The following is a 24,563-nucleotide window of genomic DNA, read 5'->3' as shown; positions in this document are numbered from 1 at the left end:
CTTTCCATCTTTGTGGGAATTCTTTTTCTGTAAAGCCGTAGGGCCAGGGCCTTGTTACTGACCACTGGTGTAGTGGCTAGGATTTGGTGCTGTCACCACTGCGACACGACCTTAATCACTGGCGGGGAACCAAAACCCTGCTTCAACACCCGAGATCAATAACAGAGCCAACTGATCCACAGATTTTTAATACTGTGTAGGAATAATGCATAAGAAAGTTACCTTTTAGGGGAAAAGTACTAAAATATGAAAAATATTATTGCTTATATAAAAGAAAGATTATGAAGAAAACCAGATTAGAGAAACAATATACATATGGAGTGATTCGTTAGTGTTGCAATAAATTACATTTTAGAAATATGCACATCTGTATCTATTTTAATGTGACATGATTTAATTTTTTAAAATCTCAGCAACTTCTATAACCTGTTACTACAAATCAATGTCTGTAAAAACTTCTGAAACCGTAACATCATGAACTCATAACAAGTCTTTTAGTGCTACATGTTCTAAAGTAGATTTGCAAAACTAATATGACTCTTTTGGTATCTGGAAACACATACCTAGGACCTTTGATCCTTGATTTAGTCCTTCTGGAAGAGCCCACTCTGGAGTAGAATGATTCCCTCTAAGAACAATCTGTAATTCTCCTTTAAAAGGATTATCTTCCCAGCCACCAATTAATCTACCTCCCTGCAGTGAAGCAGAAAATTGTTAATACTTCAAAACTGAGCAGGAAGAATTTCCCCATAAAAAAGGAATTAGGAAGACTGGCACCCTCCCCTAGTAAAAATGAATGAATTTTTGTTTTAAAAAGAACAGTACTGTAACTAGAAGTGACCTTAATTTAACCCAGCCACTTTGGGATGGGCAGTTTAAATGATTTTTCCAAGGTCAAATTCAACATCTACCTACTGTCAGAACTGGACCTGAAACTGAGACCTCCTAAAACCTAAGCTAGTGCTGTTTGAACAGATCACACTGTTCTTTAAAATAATGCGGCATATATAAAATATACTCTTCTATTTATATCTAAGCTATGTTATTCATGAGCCATCACTGTTAATAAAAATTGCTATTACTAAATGCTTGCTGATTCTATGCCAGGCATAACATGCAAGGTTTTACATGTTTTATATCATTTAACCTTTACACTAAACCCATGAATTGGAATTACTATTCTCATTTCATAGGTGAGAAAACTGATGCAGAAAGAAGTCAGATAACGTAACCTGTTACCAAACTATTAAACAGTGAGGTAAGGATTCAATCATAGCATTAATTTACCTCTAAGCTCTGTCTCTAACACCTTTAAAGCATTAAAGGCCTAGTTTTATGAAAGAAAGGCTCCCACTTATTCTTTAGTGGTGCTTAATACCCTTTTGGTTAAGCTATTCTTTTAAATGAACACCAATAAAAGACTGACAGAACAATTAAACTGATTAAACTATTACATGTTCAAGACCATCTGAGGTTTATGAGAGAATGAGGTGATTATTCCAAACAACTGAAATATTTTTATTAGTCTGCTCCTGGTTTTCATAATCCCACCTACATCCATTCATTTTAAGAAATACTGTTTGTTTTCTTAAAAAAAAAGGCTTGAAATCTTTTTTTTTCTCAGAACTCCAGTGGATTCTCTGTTAGTTGCAGCAAGCTGTGAGTTTAACTTTACCTAATAATAATACAAATATTCTAAAGGATTGAAAATGAGCAAACCTCACTAAAAATTGGCATGATAATTACTGCTTTAGGAATGTGTCATTAATATTTAAAGGAGAGCAGAAATATATTGAACTTAGGCTTGCATTTCATGCAGTAGAGCCAGTTGTGTTTTAATCACATCAGGTGCATATGCTTTCTTATAATTTGCTTAGTAAATCTCCAACATTCTAGCATTTGGCAAATAAGGCTATAAATTATAAGACTGTCACTCTTACCTGCAGTAATATGTAGGTAGCATTCAAAACAACTTTTCTATAAGAAGACTCTGCAGCTCCCACATTATGTTTATCTTCCAATTCTAGAACCCCCCAAATAACGAGTCTTTCCATTGGTGGAATATCTGTGTCTGCCACAATCCATGTTCCTATAAAACAAGACGTTAATATAAGGAATATAACATAATCCATAGACTATAGCCTATAGATAAAACACTGACAGCCCTATCAGTGAGTCCTAATTTAGAAGTTGGTGAGCCTTTTTCCACACAATGACTAATTCTTGTCTCTCTCAGAAAATCCATTATTCTTAATATTCAGGTTTAAATCCACATAAAACCCAGAAGCAACGTCTGACATCCAGGACACAACTGAATCCATCTCTTCACATTTTCTCTTTCTCCAAGGTGTGCTGCATAAAGGTATCTACCCTAACTGCTAACTATTGTGGTATAAACACAGCGTTTTATTTATTTACATTTATGCATTTACCTTCAGGAATAACAACATTTGCTCCTGGGTGAGGTATGGTATAATTATTTTCTCGAGATGACTGCCAAAAAGAATCATTTGACCATAAGCTGAAAAGAGAAAAGAAGTATTTCCATTAAGTTTTATCTCTGTATATTTAATGAGCATCTCCTTAGAGTGTAGCACTATACTAGATGTTTTAGGGATGACAGAATGCAAATTGGATAGTTTGTAATTTCAGTAAATAGACAAGCTAATGTACGCTATTAGTAAGGTACTCAACACACACAATTACATATATAGTTTTTTCTCCATTGAAGAAAACTTCCTTTCCACCCACAATCCGAATCACATTTTCTCCTACTAAATCCTTATTGTGATACCCTAATTTTGTCTAAAATGTAAATAACTTAACTTCCTCATAAGATTTCACATGGTGGAAAAGTGAAAAGAAATGCATCCTTTGTCCATTTAAAGACCCTTACGTATGGTGCTATTTCGTAGGGAAAGGGACAGGAGGGTATATAGTTGCCTAGATTCTATGAAGGGAAGGCTGGAAGAATGGTCTGTGAATAGGCAAGGATGGGTCAATGAGGGTAAGCCGCTGGGCTGTGGGCAGGATGGCAGGTCTATAACCAGAGTGAAGGTTACGTTACATTGAAATAAATATGGAAAGCACAGTTGGAAGAGAGACGGTCTCCACTTTCCATCACTATGCCTGCTTGAAACTATCTCAGTGCAAATTGTTACAAAGAATGTTATTATAAAGTTGATTGCATTTTCCCATTTAAAAATGTTCACAGGGGTTGCTCTCCTGACCTAGTAAAAATGTTTAAAAATTCTATGATACTAACGCAGGAATTTTACAAATAACCAATATAGTTTGTTTCATTAAAAGTATATTTTTATCACACATTTGAATTACTAAGCTGTATTACTAAAAACTCTGTTGATCAAAAATCCTGGCATAAAAATTTTGTCTCCATGGATTTAAAAGAGAGGTTAGCAATTACACGATCATTTAGGATTATTTAGATTCACAGTAATACATTTTTCATGACGCAATCTCAATGAAGGTTTGTTTAAAGGTTGTATCTATCTAAATAAATAAATTGATCAGGATTGTGCAGATTCAATAGTTGAGTTCATCTAGCTTTTCTCAAGCCTTTCATTCTTATCCCCAGCAGCACTATACCACATGTTATACATTCTTCTACTAATTGCCCGCTGTTACGATCAAAAAAGCCCAGTACGGGCTTCCCTGGTGGCGCAGTGGTTGAGAGTCCGCCTGCCGATGCAGGGGACGCAGGTTCGTGTCCCGGTCCGGGAAGATCCCACATGCTGTGGAGCGGCTGGGCCCGTGAGCCATGGCCGCTGAGTCTGCACGTGCGGAGCCTGTGCTCCGCAACGGGAGAGGCCACAACAGTGAGAGGCCTGCGTATCGAAAAAAAAAAAAAAAAAAAAAGCCCAGTACTTCTTAAACTAAGCATTTGTGTGTTGTGTAGCTAGACCTGTATATTCTAGTCCTGAGGTACCAGTTTTGGATCAAGATTCTGTTTGTTTTCACTGATAGCTATTTGCAAAATACCAATTTATAATTCCAATTATAGCTATTTCCAGTGAGCAGAGCTCATATTGTGAGAGGAAAAACATATCCTATGACATATACATGTAGTGTATCAACACATACCTCTATCACATCCTGGTCTACACCAATCTAAATCTATTAATGAGTCATAATAAATATTAAGTAAATATTGAATAATTTTATCTACCTTAGACTATCTAGGGCTTTTTGGCCAATAACCTTTATGGCCCATATTTCTTCTGAAGTTCTCTAGACTCTTTTTTATGAGCCTCCCTGCTTTCTCTACTGTCCCTCTGTTACACAGAGTAGTAAAAGTGGCCTTTTCAAAATGTAATGTCACTTATCAGCTGAAACATTTAAAGGCTTCTCATATTTCTTAACACTAACTGCCTGCATGACCTGAATGGTCTGATTTCCACCTATGTCCAATGCTATGTCCAGGCCACTCTCCCCTGCTCACAAGGGTCCAGCCATGCAGATTTCCTCTCAGTTCTTGGATATGCCGCATTCGTTCCCACATCAGGGCCTCTGCCCAAGTTGTCCCCTTGGCCTCGAACCCAACCTTCACACAGCCAGCTCTTACTCACCCTTTGGGTCTCAGCTAGAATATCCCCTCCTTTGAGAGGCTGTTCCTAACCATCCACCCAAAGGAGGCCCCTGCCATGTTGTCTTCTGTCCCAGCCCCTTATCCATTCCCTTTACAACCTTTATCACAACTCAAACTCATGTGCTTTATTTTCTGCTTACTTTTTTGTTTGTTTGCGTGTGTTGGCATCTGTCTCTTCAGACAGAATGTGAGTGTTATGGGGGCAGGGACCACATCTATGTTGTCCACAACTGAATCTCAGAGCCCAGCACAGTGCCTGGCACATAGCAGGTGCTATTTTTTAATGGCTGGATGAACATATAAACAAATTCAATTATTATTCTTTTGTGCAATGTTATCGCAGAATCTGTATATTCTGAAATCGCAATTCACTTAATAAATAATATTGATTTGTACTTGATGCACAGTAGTGGGCTCTTACATGCCCACTAACTGTTAACTTTTATCATCACCATCGTTATTTTTATGGTTATTATTTGCCCATAAGGGACACAAATATTCATCAAATCAGGATCATGCCTTTAAGGGTCTTAAAGACTAGTACTGTTGTGTACTAGTACCATCATGTATGGTAATTACTATAATATAAAGTAGAAAGTTATGTTTCATATGAGATATAAAGGTAAAGGACTTTATAAGTTTCAAAGACAGAAAAATTATTTTTTTTTTTTTTTTTTTTTTGCGGTATGCGGGCCTCTCACTACTGCGGCCTCTCCCGCTGCGGAGCACAGGCTCAGCGGCCATGGCTCACGGGCCCAGCCACTCCGCGGCATGTGGGATCCTCCCGGACCGGGGCACGAACCCGTGTCCCCTGCATCGGCAGGCGGACTCCCAACCACTGTGCCACCAGGGAAGCCCAAAAATTATTTTTAACTACAAGACTTAATATATATTTTGGAAATTGAATATTTGAAATAAAATTAAATAAGTTGTATTATGAGACTTGACCAAGACTGTTATTCTATTTAAAATATGATACAAATGAACTTATTTATAAAACAGAAGCGGGGCTTCCCTGGTGGCACAGTGGTTGAGAATCCGCCTGCCAATGTAGGTGACACGAGTTCGAGCCCTGGTCTGGGACGATCCCACATGCCATGGAGCACCTGGGCCCGTGTGCCACAGCTGCTGAGCCTGCACTCTAGAGCCCACAAGCCACAGCTACTGAGCCCGTGTGCCACAACTGCTGAGGCCTGTGCACCTAAAGCCCGTGCTCCACAACAAGAGAAGCCACAGCAATGAGAAGCCCACACACCGCAGCGAAGAGTGGCCCCCCGCTTGCTGCAACTCGGGAAAGCCTGTGCGCAGCAACAAAGACACACGCAGCCAAAATTTTTTTTTAATTAAAAGAAAACAAAAAAACAGAAGCAGACTCACAGGCACAGAAAACAAACTTATGGTTACCAAAGGGGAAAGGGGGTGGGGAGGGATAAGTGAAGAGTTTGGGATTGTCACATACAAGCTACCATATATAAAATAGAAAAACAAGCATGCACAGGGAACTACAGTCAATATCTTATAATAATCTATAATGGAAAAGAATCTGAAAAATGTATATATATATAACTGAATCACTTTGCTGTACACCAGAAACTAACACAACACTGCAAATCACCTATCCTTCAATAAAAAATAGGGACTTCCCTGGTGGCGCAGTGGTTAAGAATCTACCTGCCAATGCAGTCGGCCCGGGTTCAATCCCTGGTCCGGGATGATCCCACATGCCGTGAAGCAACTAAGCCCGTGCACCACAACTACTGAGCCTGTACTCTACAGCCCGTGAGCCACAACTACTGAGCCCACGTGCCTAGAACCCGTGCTCCATAACAAGAGAAGCCACTGCAATGAGAAGCCCGCACACCACAAAGAAGAGTAGCCCCTGCTTGCCGCAACTAGAGAAAGCCTGCCATGCAGCAACGAAGACCCAAAACAGCCAAAAATAAATAACATAAATAAATAAATTTATTTTAAAAAATAAATAAAAATAAAAACACTCACATACACAGACACAAAAAGACAGTTATTCTAGAGAAAGAGATGCCACCTGCTAAGAAAGCATTGGATCAATGAGGACATAGTTTCTGGTGCTGTTGGAAGTTTGTGATCTCAGGCAATTCACTTAACGTCTTCAGGCTTCAGCTCTCTCACCTATATAATAAGGGAATTGGTCTAAAAATCCAGATCTAACGTTCTGCAAGTATGAGATTCCCAGTAACTTTCACACATAATTTGTGTGAGGTTTTTTTCCATTTTGTCATCAGGGTGGTTGTAAGGCTCAAGTGAAGCAATGAGTGTGGAAGTGCTTTGGGACCTACTGTACAGGAGGAGGGCACCAGTGTCTCAGCCAGGATGACATATGAAAAGGATGCTGTCAAGAACTATTTAAGTATATTAACGAACAAAAGGCCTGTATACTTATATGTGGCTGGTCGCTTCCTGGGAATTGGTTTTCTTGATGGAGGATGTACAGGAAAGCAATCCTGGAGAACACAGCAGTAAGCTTGGAAATTAATAACAACATCCTTCACATCAGGATCCAGGGTCCCAGAAACGGACTGGCTCTGATGAAGGTCATTTTTTCCTGACACTGAAAGTGAAGTAAAAGCAGTTTAAACTAACATGATGATCAAAGTACTTGAATGTAAACAAAATATGGCAATTTGAAAATATTCTTTAGATAGTAACTTGGTATAATTCAAATGTATGGAATAGGTATGAAAAAATTCTGACAAAATGCACACGTCTGATTAAGAAGCAGAGTCAAAATACCTTGACAAAAACAAATATTTTAGAACTTGATTAAACTGTACTCTTAAATATTTTTATTTTCCAAAAATAATTAAATAATAAAAATGGAAACAAAATATATGACAGTTCATTGTACTCATTTCCTCTAATTTTGTGAAATAAATGTTGGAGCCAATTATGAGTGTTGGTGCTACATCCAAACATAAAATGTAAGTTCTTAATTCAACTCAAGCCTCTTCCAGGGTAAATTTAGTCTCCATTCTTTAATTCAACAAACATTTATTGAGTCCTGCTATATACAAGGCACTATATAACACATTTGCCCATTAAGCAATTTTTCTCCTCCTTTAGATGAAGCAATAGATAAAACAATCACTTTTGCCTATTGAATACATACCCAGGTAATATAGAGTACTAGTGTTGGCTTCAAGGTGCCAGTCTCCATTCTTGCTAGTATTCCAATTCAATGGATTTGAAGAGCCATTCCTCATATCAATGATATTAAACATATCAGCATTTTGAGTGAAGTTATGAGATATGATTACATAGTCTTGTTCCTATAAAAGTTTGCAAAAAAGTGACTTGTTTTATATGCTAATATCCTGCATAACATACACTAATTTTTTTTTTTTGCGGTACGGAGGCCTCCCACTGTTGTGGCCTCTCCCATTGCGGAGCACAGGCTCTGGATGCGCAGGCTCAGAGGCCACGGCTCGCGGGCCCAGCCGCTCCGCGGCATGTGGGATCTTCCCAGACCAGGGCACGAACCCGTGTCCCCTGCATCGGCAGGCGGACTCTCAACCACTGCACCACCAGGGAAGCCCAACATTCACTAATTTTGATGACATTAATTAATTAACCCCATATTAAAACTTAACTTTTGGTTTTAGTTTGGTTTTCATCTTCCATTTATATTTTGTTTATGAACGTTTTACCTGTCTATGGTAATAACGTTAACTCTATCACTAAGGTAATGAAAGTCTTTCTTTCTTTCTCTCTTTCTCTCTCTCTCTCTCTATATATATATACATACACATACATATATATGTATACATTCAGAGAATATTTAGTTTCTATAATGTTTCAAAACATTTGAAACAGGTATTGTTTTTTTTTGCTGCCCATATGTAGTACAAGTAGAAGAATGTGAACAGGGATGAAAACACCCAATTCAGGATACTGGTGACCATTAGCAGTGAAGAGTGGGGATTGATTTCAGAGCAAGACATACAGAGGACTTCCACTTCACTTAAAAATGTTTATTTCTTTAAAAAAATCTGAAGTACATAGTCACAGAATGTTAGATTCAGATAGATCTAGGTGGTGGGAATATAGGACTCGGCCTGTCATTTTCTGTACTTGCTATATTTCAGAATACAAATAATAAAGCCCTTAACTGGTGCCCAAAACATCATAAGCACTGAATAAATGTTAGTTATTATCATGGTAATAATAACAGGGCACAAGCTTAGTACTATAGGAATGTGGCAGAAAGATGGCTTACTTCTGATTCTTAAAGGAGGGGTTTTTTTTGGCTTGCTTCTGAGATTTAGGATGGGTCATGAAAAGTGTACAGACTTTACCAGGTCAATATGTGAGGCAAGGGCATTCTGGGCCTCACAGTTGGTGTAAGGATGAGTGTGTGGGCTGCTTTTGAGTAATATGCAATCAAAATTATTAGAAGATGGATTATGCAACTCTTTGTTTACCTTAAATCCATAGAATGTTGACGTATACGAAATGTTGGTTATGTGATCTACACTTTTAAAATACCAGTTAATGTGCTTTGCATTTGGAATCAGAGCCATCCATCCAGACATATGAGTCAGTCGTTTCTTCTGAAAGGGAACAATGCTTGTGCCTATAGAACATAAAACAAATCACAGTAATCTCTACATCTAGAAAATTCCTTCTCTTATGAACAAGTGCAAACGTAAATATTACTCTAGTCTACGGAAGTCTCTAAAGAGGTCAGTATAGTATTTCATTACTTATGTTCTAAATGTCTTTGTTTACCCGAAGGCCCCACTGTTCAATATCACACTTAACTGAAACATAAAATGCTTTCTCACTTGGAATTCTGAATTGAGATGGAGGCTTTGTTCCTTAGGGAAAAATAAAATTGAACTATGATGACAATAATGACCACTAAGACAAAAGTGCTTAAATATATCAATGCAATTTTTAAAATACATTGATCTAAAATATAATTCCATTTCTATTCTTTTAAGAACTTAAGTCTTCAGAATCCTTGATCTGCAAAATATGCAAATATAAGTCCTGAACTTTATTAGATTCTCCTATATGGGTTGTGTCAATCAAAATCAGCCTAGCAAGTATGAATGGAAAGCTTTGATACAGAGCCCTTAAGGAACTAGACTAAAGTAGACCTACCTCTAACACTGGCCATGATACCCTAAATTTTGTGAATGATGAACTTGGAACCTGAACTACCTGTAATGGGAAAAAAATTTAATTTGAGAGAATGCCTGACAACTTCAGCTGAAGATCTGGAAAGATCTCTCACAATATAAAGAAAAACATCTGTGATTAATGAATTAATTCTGTTCTTTCCCTCCCTTCTCTCTCTCTTTTCATCTCTGATTGAATTTTATGTTAAATTTGCAATCTCTTCCCTTACAAAGTTAGGTGGAAGAAGCTAGGCGCAAGATTACAAAATAAACTGTCATTCTTTTCCTTTGGGGATAAGGCAAAACAAATTCCAGTATCTAGGAGGAACAAATTCTTTGGCTTATGAATTAGCATTAAGTTTTGAAAAGCCCATGACCAGAGGCACTAAAAACTCACAGTTTTTAAGAAGACCTGCAGAGTATGAGAAGAACCATAATAATTTGGATTATTCAGCAAATATCCACTCCTCTCCCCTCCTTGAGGGCAGGATAGACTTCCCTGCTCTGTGGATACTGGGTGACTTCTTTGGTCCCTCGGCTATTAGCAGAACTGACACTGCAAAGACTTAAAAGTGCTTGCTGGGTGAAACATGCCCTCTTGAGGCTCTGTCACTGCAATGCAAAGAGGCTCCCCCAGGAGAATAGTGGGTAGCACTATTAATAGTGGGTAGTGACCTTTGGTGTATGCAGACAGAAAAATTATATAGATCTGGGGGGACAGAAATCTAATTCAAGTTACCCAAGTGGAAATTTGCTACCTCTTACCTATTTCCTAGATCCAAGACAATTCACAGACTGGAAGCAGCTCCACTGAGTGGGAGAAATCTGTGGCCATTTATCAGGCTACTGCATACTAAGGAGAGGAAACTATCCAGACCTTCCAAGAGTTGTTAGCTTCTGGCTCTGAACTGATACTAACCCTCAGACACCCTAATGCCACCATGGTCTACCAGCTGGAGTGGCAGCTTATGAAGGCCAGGCCCTAGAATGAGTCTTTGCTCAGTCTCATGCCTGGTCCACTGAGGCCACTGGCTCATCTATGGTTATTCCTCCAGTTCCAAAATGTATAGTGGGAATAGGCATAGAACTTTGTTTGGAAGAAGGGCAGAAGTTGAAATTCTCACAACTATAATTTTAGCAGTTATCGTATGGCTGGTATAATTATGCTACACGTTTTCGAAATTCACTTGGCCTATATTGAGATACATAATTTTAGTTTCAAATTGTAAGTTTCTACCTTGTAAATATGATTAAATGTGGAAATTTGGGAACGCTGTCATCAAGAAGCTACATCATTTAGATTTATGCAGAAAATGTAGAAAACTGTATTTGAGAATCATCTGATAGCACATGTTTGGTTCATCAATGCCTTTCCTATTTTCCAAAATCTGCAGTCTGTCAGAACAGTGATATGAGAGTGGATTAATTGTAGATAAATATTTTAACTAATAATTCATAGACAGATGATGGATGTGTGGATGGATGGATGGATGGAATGATATAAAGATCTGAGCCAATCAGGGTAGGCCAGGTCAGATGTGATGAAAATAGATATACTTAGTAACTGGAAGAATTCCTAATGGAGGGAGGGAAAATCACGCAGGAAGGACTGAGTGAACACTCTAGGAACCATGCTCCCCCACCCTGTTACGAAGATAAAAGAAAAGCAATTCTAAAACCTTGAGGGGGGAAAATGCAGATATTAACACCACAGTGAAAAATCTGAGACATGTGAGAATCAGGGTTACTACTATATCCCCATTTAACTTGCTTGTCTGGCTGGTGCATATGCCAGATGCATCATGAATAATGACAGTAAATTAATGCAATCTAGTCAGGCAATGATGTCAAGCCATCTGGTGTTCCAGGTACATTAGCTTTACTGAAACAAATCAGTAAATCAACAGTCTCTGTGCAGCTATTGACCTAGCAGATGCTCCCCCCATCCTATTTCAATCAGCAAAGATAATCAAAATAATTTGCTTTCAGTGGCAGAAAAAATGGTATATTTTTACTGTCTTGATCCTAAAGCTATGTCAACATTCCTGCTGTCTGTCATAATATTGGCTGGAGGTTCCTTAATCAGCAGAATGTCATGCTGGTCCAGGCGTTTATTCAACACTCCTCACAAGCCCATTTTGGGATGTGATATTTGTTTCCTGCCTGGTTTCTGACTGATATAAATATTATGCTTTTCCCAGTGTTCTCAAGAAGATGATGATGAAAATTGAGGAAAACATATTTAAATGAGTGGTTTAAATGATTGTGTTCTACTTACCGAAGGAGTCTGAGAGAACCACATCCTTTTCAAGCAGAGACACTGGAGAAGGCTTGTTGAATGCCAGCCGGTGGAAGCTGACCGAGGCGTCACAGACAGACCCAGGGAATCCTATGCTCCACTCGGCTTCTTGACTGCAGTGAGAAGGGTCCAGCAATGAGCTGTGTGGAATGACGGTGTGTCCTTTGTGACCTAGGAAATGAACACAAACAGCCGACTTCCTATTTCATGTTAGAAAACTAAAAAGCTAAACAGTCTAAAACATATATTTACTATAACCCATAGTGCCACGAATACAATCTAAAAGTCTAGTTTCCTGGGGTTTTTTTTTTGTCATGGGGTAAGGGGACCTCTACAAAGGCTTTGCAGTGGACTCTTCCGTCAGGGAGCTTATCATGGATGCTGCTGAAACATGGGATCTGAAGCACCCATGAGAGCCAAAGTAGGGGATGGAATGTGGGATAAGTAACTTGGCCAAGGACACACGGAAGGATACGAATCCAGGCAGTTTGAACACAGAGCTTGCGCTCTCAACCAATGGACTGTCAACAAACTTAAGAATCTAAGCTGAATTAAGTAAATGAATAAAGGTCACACAAAGCTCTGAATATTAGAACCATCTAAATGTTCTCCCTCTTAAAGCCACAGTTAGAACAGGAGACAAGTCAACAACTGTAGTTGAGAATTCAGTCTGTTTTGAGTATTGAGATGAACCTTCCATCTTTCAAAGGCTTTCAAATATCTGTAGCTTTACTTGTCAATTGTCTCTCTTATAAAGTATTATGCAGAATCATACACACACACACACACTTCCTATCTGATTTTGCCAAGTCATTATCATTAAAATTTTATAAAAATGCTAAACTCTAGAAACCATGATTATTTACAAAAGGATTTGACTTACTCTGAACTTGAAATGGTAGAAAAGATTTAACCTACAAAGAATGTTGAATTTTGTACTAGAGTTCCCATATTCTTTGAATCAATTCCAAATTCAGAATTTAGATTGGAAAGAAAAAGGCTAACAGCAGGCCTGTGACTTATTACTTCCCTCTAAGGTACTTGAGCAGGATACATCCAGTCTGTTGCTTATGTAAATAAACCTGGAATTTATACATTTATTGGGCATGACTGGCTGGAGAATCTGGGTAGTCATGTAAGCAGTTTCCTCTGCGTAATTAACCGAGTACAAAATGGAGGCATTCTCAAATGAAATGGCTTCCTATTGTGATCAACATTCCATAAATATTGCTCAAAATTTGCTGTTAATTCAAAACCCAAGTGCAAATGCAGGAGAAAAGGGACATATTTGGAGGTTGCATCTGATAGTTTGAGACTTTGCTAGAAAAGGATATCTCATCTATGCCTAGTGTTGACCTATATCCTTAAGTCATTAGGAAAGTTTGGCACCAGTTAAGATCTGTGATTCATCTGAGTCTGCTTTGACAATTCAACTCTCTGTGTTAACACAAACAAAAAAATATATTTCCAAAGTATTTTATCAGAAATTAAAACATCACATTACCTGTAAGTGAACCATCAACATCAATCAGTACCACTTCATGTTCCCATCGAAAGCCAGCCTTGTTTGTTGTGTGAGAATATTGGATGTCAATGAATTTTGCACTCCAGCCTCCACATCTCTCATTACAAACGCCAGTGATGGACGTCACTCCCAAAGCTGCACAGCTGGGACGGTCAAAGTTCATGAAGTGTACGGAAGATACAGTCAACCCTTCACTAAATGGGAGAACCAGGCCTTTCATTGTGCAAAATGCAGACCCCATTCCCAGTTCATCAACATGACCAACTATTTTGGCATTTTTAATCACTGCTCCAATGGCTTCACCCCATCCTCCAACATAAGGAGCCAGGATCCTCTTCGTTTCAATTCCAGCCTCATAATTATTGACCATCACGAAGTTATGAAACTGAAGTGCACCTCCATTGACCCATTCAGCTCCTTTTTGACAATTCCAAGTAGTGAGTGAATTAAATATTGCAGGCTCTGGCACTGTAGAAGTACAAGATCCTGTCTGCATGGGGAAATATTCTTCAAATATCCACAATCCAAACCAACCTTGAGAATGAACAGTGTTATTAAAGAATTCTCCAAGAGGAACTCTTTTTTGGCAAATGTTTCGGTCATAGGATGGCCCATCAGGGTGGTTGTTCATTCGGTACCAAAAGCCAAAGTGAGTGCCACCAGCAGCTGCGTTGTGTCGTATGGTGTTGTTTGGATTGGTTACCCAAAATGCAGCTGGAGTCACGTCGTCATTCAGAAGACTAGTACTTTGCTGTACAAATACTGCCAAGTTATATTGCAGGATATTGCCATGTTCAATACCATCTTCTATAAAAAATGCTCCCCCCCTGATATCATATATAACATTCCTCTCAACCAGAAGGTGATGTGTGTTATGGATAGTAACAGCTCTGTTATAGGTCTGGTGAATTGCACAGCCTCTTACATAAGATTTAAACTGTAAATCTCCAAGCAGGTGCCAATGTATTGGATATCGCCCCAACCGGAATGCCTGGCCAGCATGGAATATCTGTCAAGCCCAGAAATCACAGCTATTTAGTGATACACACAGACTCAGAGTTTGCCTGGCTCATACTTTCTTGTTTCAAAATAATAGCCACTTTTACATTAATTATTATTAATGCAATTATATCTCCCATATTATTCCTGTTTATCATTTAAAAATGTTATCTGACCCCCAACCCACCTTGTTTTATTCAATCTATAACAGCCCATACTTGTTAGCAAATGAATGAATGAACAAAAGCCATCTTCGACTCTTCTACTTTTCACCTTGCTGTTACGAAACTTTCGTGTTCAGCAAAATACCTCGTAAAAGACTTCTTTTTCTCCTTCACTTTGATTCTTTTTTAATAAGAAGAAACATTTCTTGAATGTTTACCATGTGCCAGATATTCTGCTAAATGCCTTATATGCATGGTCACAGTCTTTACCACAATCTTAGGAAGTAGCCACTTATCATAAGCTTCATTTTACAGATGAAGAAAGTGAAATTTAGAGTATCTTGTTCATGGTCACAAAGTTTCATTTAAACTCACTGGTCTAATTATAGAGTTGGTGCTCTTATTAACCACTCTGCTATATTTTCAACAGGTCTACGATCTAATAAGCTAATACAGAAGATGCCTCTGTGTGTGTGTGTGTGCGTGCGTGTGTGCGTGTGCGTGTGTGCGTGTGTGTGGAATATGATCTCATAAGGTTTGGAAATAAATGGTAGGGCATCTATTTATTTTCATTCTTCATCTAAAAATAAAAATTAACTATTAATAATATTTACTATACAGATCGACACTGGCAACCTCACCCACTCCATATCCAGATGTTACATGTGTGTAACATAACCTAGGAGAAGGTTTATTTTTTACAATATGCAGTCATTGACTCTGCCACCCTCACTGCCGGTGAGTGAGCTGTTCCAAATTTAATGGATTTATGGATTTTACTAACCTTCCTTCCCACCCTTCCTCCATTCCTTCCTTTTACTGAATACTTGATAGAAACTGTGCTAAACCCAGATTATATAGGCTGAATGTGAATAAGATACAGAGGAGCTCCTGATCTCTTGGGCATAACTTGCATATTTATTCTTTTATTTATATATTTGTTCAGTTAATAGTCAATTGAGAATCTGCTATAGGCTAAGTACTGTTCCAGCTACAGAGGAATCAGCAGAAAACCAGAAGGACAAAAATATCTGAACTAACTGACTTTATGTTCTAGAGGAAGAGATAAAAATCAAATTAAAAATATATCAGGAGTTATGAGTTAATAAAGAAAAACAGGTGTTTGGGCAGCTATTTCAAATAAAAGTGGTGAGGAACATCCTCTCTGAAGAGATAACATTTGAGAAGAGATCTGACTGAAATGAGTGTGAACCATTTAAGTACCTGGTGGAGGAGCATTCCAAGCAGGATGAAGAGCAAGTGCAAAGAACCTGAGACGGGAGTGTGCCTGACGTGGGCAAGGGACACAGGGAGGTCTATGTGGCCAGCATGGCAGGCGCCAAGGGTAGATCACACAAGAGAGAGGCCAGCAGGGGGTCAGATCACGTGGATCCTTTGGAAAAGGCTTGGACTTTTTGTTTTAGGTGTAATAGGAAGCCACTGAAGAGCTCTGAACAGTGTTAGCAAGATCTGATTCACATTTTAAAAATTGTACTTTGGCTGTCGTGTGGAGACTTCACTGCAGATAGGGTGAAAGCAGGAAGACCAGTTAGGAGAAAAGCACAGTAGACCAGGTGAGAGGTGATGGTGGCTTGGGTTAGGGACCAGGTGGAAAAGGTAGAAAAACAGTACATTCAGGATACAGTATTTTGTGGGCAGAGTGGATAGACCTTGTTAATGAATCTGATGTGGGGTGTGATAAAAGCAGAGAAACAAAAATTTGGCATGATTATGTGAGTAATTGGATGTATTAAAATCATCTGTTTATGTCTCCTCTACCAGATTATAAGTAGCATCTGGCAAAAAGCAGGTGCTCAATTCACATTAATTGTATGGAAAACTTTGGACAAAGCGCTAACGATAATGCCTCTTACCTCTACGTATTCTATTCTTCCAGTTACCATGTTAGCACCAGGTATCGGAGCATGAAACATAATGCATCCACCAAACTGGTCACTTCCTATTTCTTCTCCAAACCTTCCTTGGAGACATGTCTGTGTAGCAAATTCACCTTTAAAAATATTTTTTAAGATATCATAAAGAAAAACCGTGTCAAAATCCTCTAATTATATAAAGACTGTTTCTCATACCTAATAATATCTTTTTATTCACATACAATTTTAATCTCACCCTGGAACATAATTATTTGCGTTCACATTATCTCCTCCTCTGCATAGTAAGGAAGGTAAGTGCCTTGTCTTGTTCACCTTTGCAACCCCTAAAGTACTCAGGTATTTTGTTTTATTATCGCTGAATTTATTTTCCCCAAGATTTGGGATTAACATAGCTAATACGATCTTACACTGGTACAAGATTAGAACATGCATTATCTCACTTAACTCTTACAACTATAGTAGGTTGGCAGAACAGGAAGTATTTTTATTTTAAACAGGATGAAACTAGGTTTCACAATGGACATTGTGAGACCACGCAGATGAAAGGAATCAGAACGCAGGTCTTTTGACATTGATCAGTAAGCTTTGTCTTATGCTTCCCATCGAAGAAAAGGCTGTGTCTAAGCTATATCAGCTATTATTCAAGTACTTATGGGATTGTAATGGTAGTAGTGATTACATAAAATATTTAAAAGAGACTTGTGAAATGCACTGTGTTTCTTAACTACACACATACATTTATATGGTTATACACAGTTTTATAAATACATATATATATATATATATAATATATACGAGAACTGTGGTAACTTAATTATAGTCATGGAACCAGTTCCAACTATTGACACCTGAGAAGAAGGGACACGTGTCACTTTAGGACCAAAGTAACAAACTGCTGGTGCTTAACTCTCCAGCCTTCTCATCTCCTGTCTCAGAGATCATGGAAACCCACGTTGAGATTAAGACTCCATCAGCCTAGACCCTGGAAAGTAACAATGAGCAGAGCCCCCCTGTTGACCCATATTGGACACGTGTAGCATCAATGAGAAATAAACCTTTATCATTTTTAATCACTAAGATTTGGGGCTTATTTATTGCTAGAGCATAACCAAGTCCATGAGTTCTCAACAGGGGCTGATTCTGCACACAGGGAAGATTTTTGCAGTGTCTATAAACATTTTAGGCGACACACTAAGGCTGCTAAGACTACCTGTGTCAAATCCATCAGGGCATGCTGGAATTTTGTTATCCCACTCCACGTTGTCAGATCCTCTTATTAAAATATTTCTTGTAAGAATTCCAATTTCTGCCCTTGCTTCAAACAGAGTTCCATCAGGGAGGGTGACAGTGATTCCTAAGTGTGTGTAATTCAGCGGATTAGTTAGCGTTATGTTCCTGCCACCAGCAGATACAGATGCAATGGTCCTTTTCTCATTCTCTTGTTGGCTGTGTCTGTAAAAATTTGAACCCAAAACTCTCAAAATTAATATAAATTAACATAACAGTGTTTTGCTGTATTTGTTTTATGCTATTCTGAACACTCATCTGTAAAACAGGAAAACTTTTTATGTCATACAATATTCTGAAGAGGAAATCCAAGACAGTATTTTACTCTTTCTTAGAGTAACTGAATAAATTTTACAGATGCATTTCAATTAAATAAATATTTTCCAAGTGCTATACTTGTTCACAGAACTGGACTAATTCTATAAAGTATTCAAAAGTACTATTCATTTATAACTTTGAGGATCACAGTTGTCAACCAGGGATGCTTTCATCCCTCCAGGAGACATTTGGTAATGCCTGGACACATTTTCGGTTGTCGCAACTTGTTGGGGGTGCTATGTTGCTACTAGAAGGTAGTGGCCGAGTATGTACCCAAACGTCCTATGATACACAACAGAGAATTATCTGGTCCAAAATGTCAATAGTGCTGAGACTGAGAAACCCTTACAGAGGGAATCCATTGGAGGTTCCTAAGCAGGGAAAAGAAACGACTGAGGTGAGCTCAGGAGTTCTCATTTCTACGCATTCCTTCAACACATACCAAGTTCCAGCAAAAGGACTGGCCAAACCTATAATATACACATTCATGTACTGAGTCCTTCCAACAAAGACTTATTGAGTGTCCATCCTGTTTTCTAGGAACAGAGCAAAGTATTGGGGACACCAAGCAGAAAGTGCCCCTGAGTTCCGAGAGACATGTGTTTCTATGGCTGATTGTGTATTATCTACTAAAGCACGATTGGTGCTGTTGACAGAGGTGCCCTTAGAGGAGTTACCTCTGTATCTTCCTGACATTCCTTTTTGATTCCTCTCTCCCTTTGCAAATCTTTTTCCTCCTTTAACTACCAGTTTAAATAACAATGTCGCATGTGAAACACGTTGAAAGGCACCTCTCTCACCTTTCCCAACTCTTCTTCTGGATTCCCAGTAAGCTCTGCGTGAGGCCCCATCAGCACTCACGGTCACCACACTGCAGTCCTACCACACATTTACTTCTCTGTCCTTCCCATACCTGTCTGCTCCTCTAGGTAAGACACCCGTTAAATCATTCTGTATGCTGAGCACTTGGTCCAGTACGTGTCACAATTCAATCACAGTTTTTCCCTGACTGAATAAATCAATGCAGAATGAATTCCTGAGGTAAGAAGGTAGAGGAATGGAGCCCAAATAGGAAGATGATGGAATATTCCAGGGTGAGGGGCTGAGAGTCTAAATTAAACTGAGTGCATGGAAAGCTGGTGGGAGAGGCATTTCAAGGGAAGGACCAAGAGAACCTGGTGATATGCAGGAAGCAAAGAATGATGATAGTCAGAAGGTCACCAGGAAAGTTTTTATGAGGATCAAAATTAGACTGTAGGATTTAAAGGGAAAACATGGATAGCGAGAATGAAATGGAAGAAATGGGTATAATATTTAAGCAGTTCAATAATTTACAGAGAGAAAGAGAGAGAAGCTACAAGAGACAGGCGACCAAAGTTATTATTTTTTTCAAGATGGTGGGTGGATGGGGAAACTCATAATTCCAAAAGACCCAGGGAAGGAATTATAGGGGGAGAGGGCAGGGGGAGGTGAAGATTAAGGATGCTTGAGATAGGGTGTATCAATAGTACAAGATCCCTCAGGTGATTTGGACTGGCCTCTCCTGAATTCTCTTGAATTCAGATGAACAGAGATTTCTTTAGAAAAGAAGGTTCCAGGGACTTCCCTCATGGTGCAGTGGTTTAGAATTTGCCTGCCAGTGCAGGGGACATGGGTTCGATCCCTGGTCCGGGAAGATCCCACATGGTGTGGAGCAACTAAGCCCGTGCGCCTCAACTACTGAGCCTGAGCTCTAGAGCCCGTGAGCGACAACTACTGAGCCCACGTGCCACAACTACTGAAGCCCCTGTGCCTAGAGCCCGTGCTCCACAAGAGAAGCCACCAAAATGAGAAGCCCGTGCACCGCAATGAAGAGTAGCCCCCCTCGCTGCAACTAGAGAAAGCCCGCACGCAGCAACGAAGACCCAATGAAGCCAAAAAACAAAAACAAAAACAAAAGAAGTTTCTAAAAAAGCATTTTTATATGTTATATGCACCTAAATGCACCTTTTCTTCCTTTGTAATAATATCTAACACTTATCTAGCACTAACTTTGAGTCAAGTTCTGCTCTGTTTTACACATATTAACTCACTTAGTCCTTACAGTAATTCTGAGATACATACTAACAGCATCCCAATTTTAGAGAAGCACAGAGAGGTGAAATAACATGACCTCAGGCCTAGTAAGTGGTATTGCCGGGGGTTGGACCCAGGCAGACTGACTTTAGAAGTAGTATTCTTTTCGTTTTGTTTTTTTTTTTTGCGGTACGCAGGCCTCTCACTGTTGTGGCCTCTCCCGTTGCGGAGCACAGGCTCCAGACGCGCAGGCTCAGCGGCCATGGCTCACGGGCCCAACCGCTCTGCGGCATGTGGGAGCTTCCCGGACCGGGGCATGATCCCGTGTCCCCTGCATCGGCAGGCGGACTCTCAACCACTGCGCCACCAGGGAAGTCCCTAGAAGTAGTATTCTTAACCACCTGCATTACAAACTCTGAAATAGGATTTATGAATTAAATAGTGAACAATGAGTTAGATTTGGTGGGAAACTCCTTAATTCTTGTTTCTTAAAATGAAATATTCCTAAACTAAATTCTAAACTTACTCTTTTATTTCATCCCGAAAAGCTATAAATGAGGACTTTCTATTCTATTTGTAAGCCCTGTCATTTTGCTGCTTTTTAATTTTGCCATTATGCAATTCCAAGGGCAGAGAAAAAAAGAGCACTTATAAAGCTAAGTATATATTTAACACTTCCTAATGTCTGTAAGTCTATTTTTAACTTGGAAAATGACAAACCCAAAATGCCACCTTGAATTCTAATTCTATACTGAGTCACGACCTTAACATAATTTAGCTGTTTCTTGTCATAAATTACTATTTGTTCCCTGATCAGCATCGACTATATCCAATTTTGCTATTGCTTATAATTTGAACAATAAAGCAAAAATAAGGCTCCTCTTGCTTCCTCTCCCCACCAGTATTCTTGGTGTAGCTGTGTTAGTTTTGTTCGTTTTATTTCTTATTTGCTAAAGTATATAATTAAACAAATTAAGGGCCATAAGCAGCCTCGATTGTAAAATGTCAGACATGTAAAAGGTCACGTTAATCATCACTCATACTGTAATTTCCTTCCTCCCTTTTATTCAATCATTACTAACAATTTTGCTCCATGGGAGCCACTGCCAAGACTGTAAGATAAGAGTTCACTAGCTTCTTTCAAATGTGTCATTTGGTGGCGCCAAACAAAGAAGCTCATTTACATTTTTGCATGCACTGATGTACTTAGCTAAAGCTCTCACTCAGAGGTTTTCAACTGACTTTTAATAGCAGAATGCTTTTGTCAAACGAAATCTTACATGGGAACTTAACCATGAAAATGACTAAAATCTTTTATTAGTATATATTTATACTTTTTCTCATGGTAAATTCAGTCAGTGGAAACTCAACACACTGGGGGTCAACCCAATGTTAATATTTGTCAAATACATATTTGGCTGTTCATGCTTCTTTATTCTATGTTTCAAATTTAAATTAAATAGTTGTGGACCTTCTGAATCATCCCTTGTTTACACAGTTAAAAAAAATCTCTATTCTAAATCAAAATTAGCGGGTCCAGAAGACGTCATACCTGTGTCCTGTGCTTGCAATTACAATCTCATCTCCTGGTTTCCAAGTTACTGCTTCGTATAAAATCAAAGTCCTTTCCCCTGCCTTTGCAGTATGAGCCAAACGAGTCCAAATCACAGGAACAGGCAGACCTGGAGCCAACATACAAACCGAGAATTTCCTCAGATGTGTTTTCTTGGATATTGAGAGTTTCATGCATTTTAATCTTTTCCTGGATTGAATCAATTTTGAGAAAGTTCATTTTACCTTAGCATCTTATACCTTTCTCAAAAGAGAAACATTTAGAGTGCTTGCTTTATAAAAGTAACAATCAGGTTTGTAATAACATGTATAGGTCTATAAGTTTTTAAAAAATCCTTCTGCAATGACATATCCCATTTATGATAATCTTTATATGAACTCAATATAAATTGTGTGATACTACTGTTAAAATGGGCAGAGGCCTATTATCTTTGTCATTGTTGATAGGAATTGCTTAAATTGATAATCTGGAGACAAATGAAATGTATAAATTTCTGAAAATTCTATTAGTGTATATATTTAGCATAATGTAGGACATTTATGATCATAATGGGGTATCATCCTTATATATTCTAAACTTATAAAAGAGGTAGAGTATTGCAATGTAGAAGACTTCATATAAAAAGGATTCACACCATGCTTCCTTTAAATAATGCTACACTGATACCTCAAACATGATCATAATCATTTTTATTTGCTGATAATTTTCCACAGTACATATAGTTATAGAACAGTGCAAATATAAATTTATAGTTATATTTTAGAAAGAGCCCATTTTAAAATACAAATATAAGAAGTTATAATTTCTGCTTCTAGACTTAATGCCTTTTTGTTTAGATAGATGAATAAAGAAAACAATCAGTATGAACTGTTTCAAGTGCTAAATTAGGCAAAGGATGTGAAGGAAGGGCGTCCTAGGAGTGACCTTGGTTGTGAGTCTTGGTGGTCTGTAGGGGTTGATCTAACCGGATAAAGGAGGGAAGAGATAAAGAGGGGTAAAGAGGGAACACGTAAAGACAGGAGAAGTTTGGCAAGGTTTCATTTAAAGAGAGTTATCAGGAGGATTATCTCTGGCTTCCTGGCTAGTCTCTCCTGGACCAGTTCCTTGAATCCTTTCGGCCCGTACCATGCAGATCCAGGATTCCCTCCCGCACAGCCAGTGTCTTGGCGCCATATACCGGGAGCTCAGGAGATCGCAGGTGCCCATGCAAGGTAATGACCGCCTTGTGTTGAAATGGGGAGGCTTCCGTCCCAATCTGCGAGGGATTTCACAAGCATCATTCAGAAAGTAAAACTCATCATCCACAACTCTAATCATTCAAAAGGAAAGTCTTTTCTTTTCTCCCCTCTCTTTTGAGAATCAACTGTTCCATTCTCAGTATCTTTCCTCCAAAAGATAAACCTTACATTTTCCAGTCAGCTAAATATGCGATGCCAGACCTTTGGAAAGTATACTGATTGACTTTAGCCGCATCTCAGAGCTAATTTTTTTTTCTGCTCTATTTACAATTCTGCTCTATGAAAATATGCTTTATCTTCCCATTAAAAGCACAACAGTATTCTAGGGAACTTTTAAAATCCAGAAAAAAGATTTTATGCTAAGAACAGAGACCTACGCAAAGATAAACTAGTGAGAGTTTAGCATAATTAACTGTCCATTTTACACATAATATTTTAAAAAGAAATGGAGAGGTTAGCAATGAATACAGATCAAGTTCTCTCGTATACCTGAAGAACGCCTCCATCTGTAATTAGAATATTTTCTGCCTGAAGTTCAATGTCAGCTTCATCAAATATTAGAGTTCCACCTAAAAACCATACAATTTTGAAATATATCACAAGGAATAGTCTTATTAAAAGCTATTTCTTAAATTATACACTAAAATTTAACTTCTTATTCCTATCTGCTGTCACTATGCATGTCACTTTACTTCAGCTCTTTGGCAACATGAAGTATAAAAACTTCAGACAAGGGCTTCCCTGGTGGCGCAGTGGTTGAGAGTCTGCCTGCCGATGCAGGGGACACGGGTTCGTGCCCCGGTCCTGGAGGATCCCACATGCTGCGGAGCAGCTGGGCCCGTGAGCCATGGCCGCTGAGCCTGCGCATCCGGAGCCTGTGCTCCGCAACGGGAGAGGCCACAGCAGTGAGAGGCCCACACACCGCAAAAAAACAAAAAACAAAAAAAAAAAACTTCAGACAAGACCCAGGGAGCTGCTAGGAAGTCAAACCCCAGGGCAGATTATTCCCCCTTGATCATTTGTTATTTTAAATGTTATTAAGTAGTGCAGCTACATGAATTCTAGTTCTACAAGCACAGGACCTCAAAATATAAATTAAGAACCAAAAATTAAAATAAAAGAAAAACACTTTCCATAAACTATTGTAATGCCAACATTAGGTCTGCACTTTTATCCACTAATTTGCACTAGCAACAGCTATAGCCTGATTAGCGTTATTAAAGAATGTGCTGAGATACGTTTTTTAAGAGACTGATGTAAATTTGTGAACGGTGAAACTTTACCTATCCAAAGGTTCAGTAGTTAATAACTTCAAATAACTGAAACACTGCTGTTGTCCCAGAAGTTAAAACAAAAACAAAATGCAAAGGCCTATGAACAGCTAAAACCATTATGGCAAAGTTTATATACTAAAGCCTCAAGTGTTTTACCCTCGCCAATTATTG

General features: G+C 38.7%; 1 protein-coding gene across 1 annotated transcript in view; it reads right to left on the bottom strand.

The window, feature by feature from the left end:
- The window catches only part of PKHD1L1 (PKHD1 like 1), a 154,667-nt gene that overhangs the window by 45,316 nt on the left and 84,788 nt on the right, over positions 1-24,563 (bottom strand). The window contains exons 44-56 of the mRNA XM_065895147.1: positions 23,608-23,687; positions 23,006-23,135; positions 21,860-21,989; positions 17,858-18,099; positions 16,627-16,763; positions 13,569-14,598; positions 12,044-12,235; positions 9,064-9,215; positions 7,752-7,911; positions 7,022-7,193; positions 2,433-2,521; positions 1,941-2,089; positions 564-693 (exon numbers count right to left, since the gene is read on the bottom strand). Of these exons, the coding sequence (XP_065751219.1) occupies positions 564-693; positions 1,941-2,089; positions 2,433-2,521; positions 7,022-7,193; positions 7,752-7,911; positions 9,064-9,215; positions 12,044-12,235; positions 13,569-14,598; positions 16,627-16,763; positions 17,858-18,099; positions 21,860-21,989; positions 23,006-23,135; positions 23,608-23,687 (2,793 nt within the window). The remainder of the gene's footprint in view (positions 1-563; positions 694-1,940; positions 2,090-2,432; positions 2,522-7,021; positions 7,194-7,751; positions 7,912-9,063; positions 9,216-12,043; positions 12,236-13,568; positions 14,599-16,626; positions 16,764-17,857; positions 18,100-21,859; positions 21,990-23,005; positions 23,136-23,607; positions 23,688-24,563) is intronic.

Source organism: Phocoena phocoena, chromosome 17 (assembly GCF_963924675.1).
Source record: "Phocoena phocoena chromosome 17, mPhoPho1.1, whole genome shotgun sequence".
Lineage (NCBI taxonomy): Eukaryota > Metazoa > Chordata > Mammalia > Artiodactyla > Phocoenidae > Phocoena > Phocoena phocoena.
The sequence above is the reverse complement of the archived record's forward strand: the minus strand, read 5'-3'. Positions and strand labels throughout refer to the sequence as shown.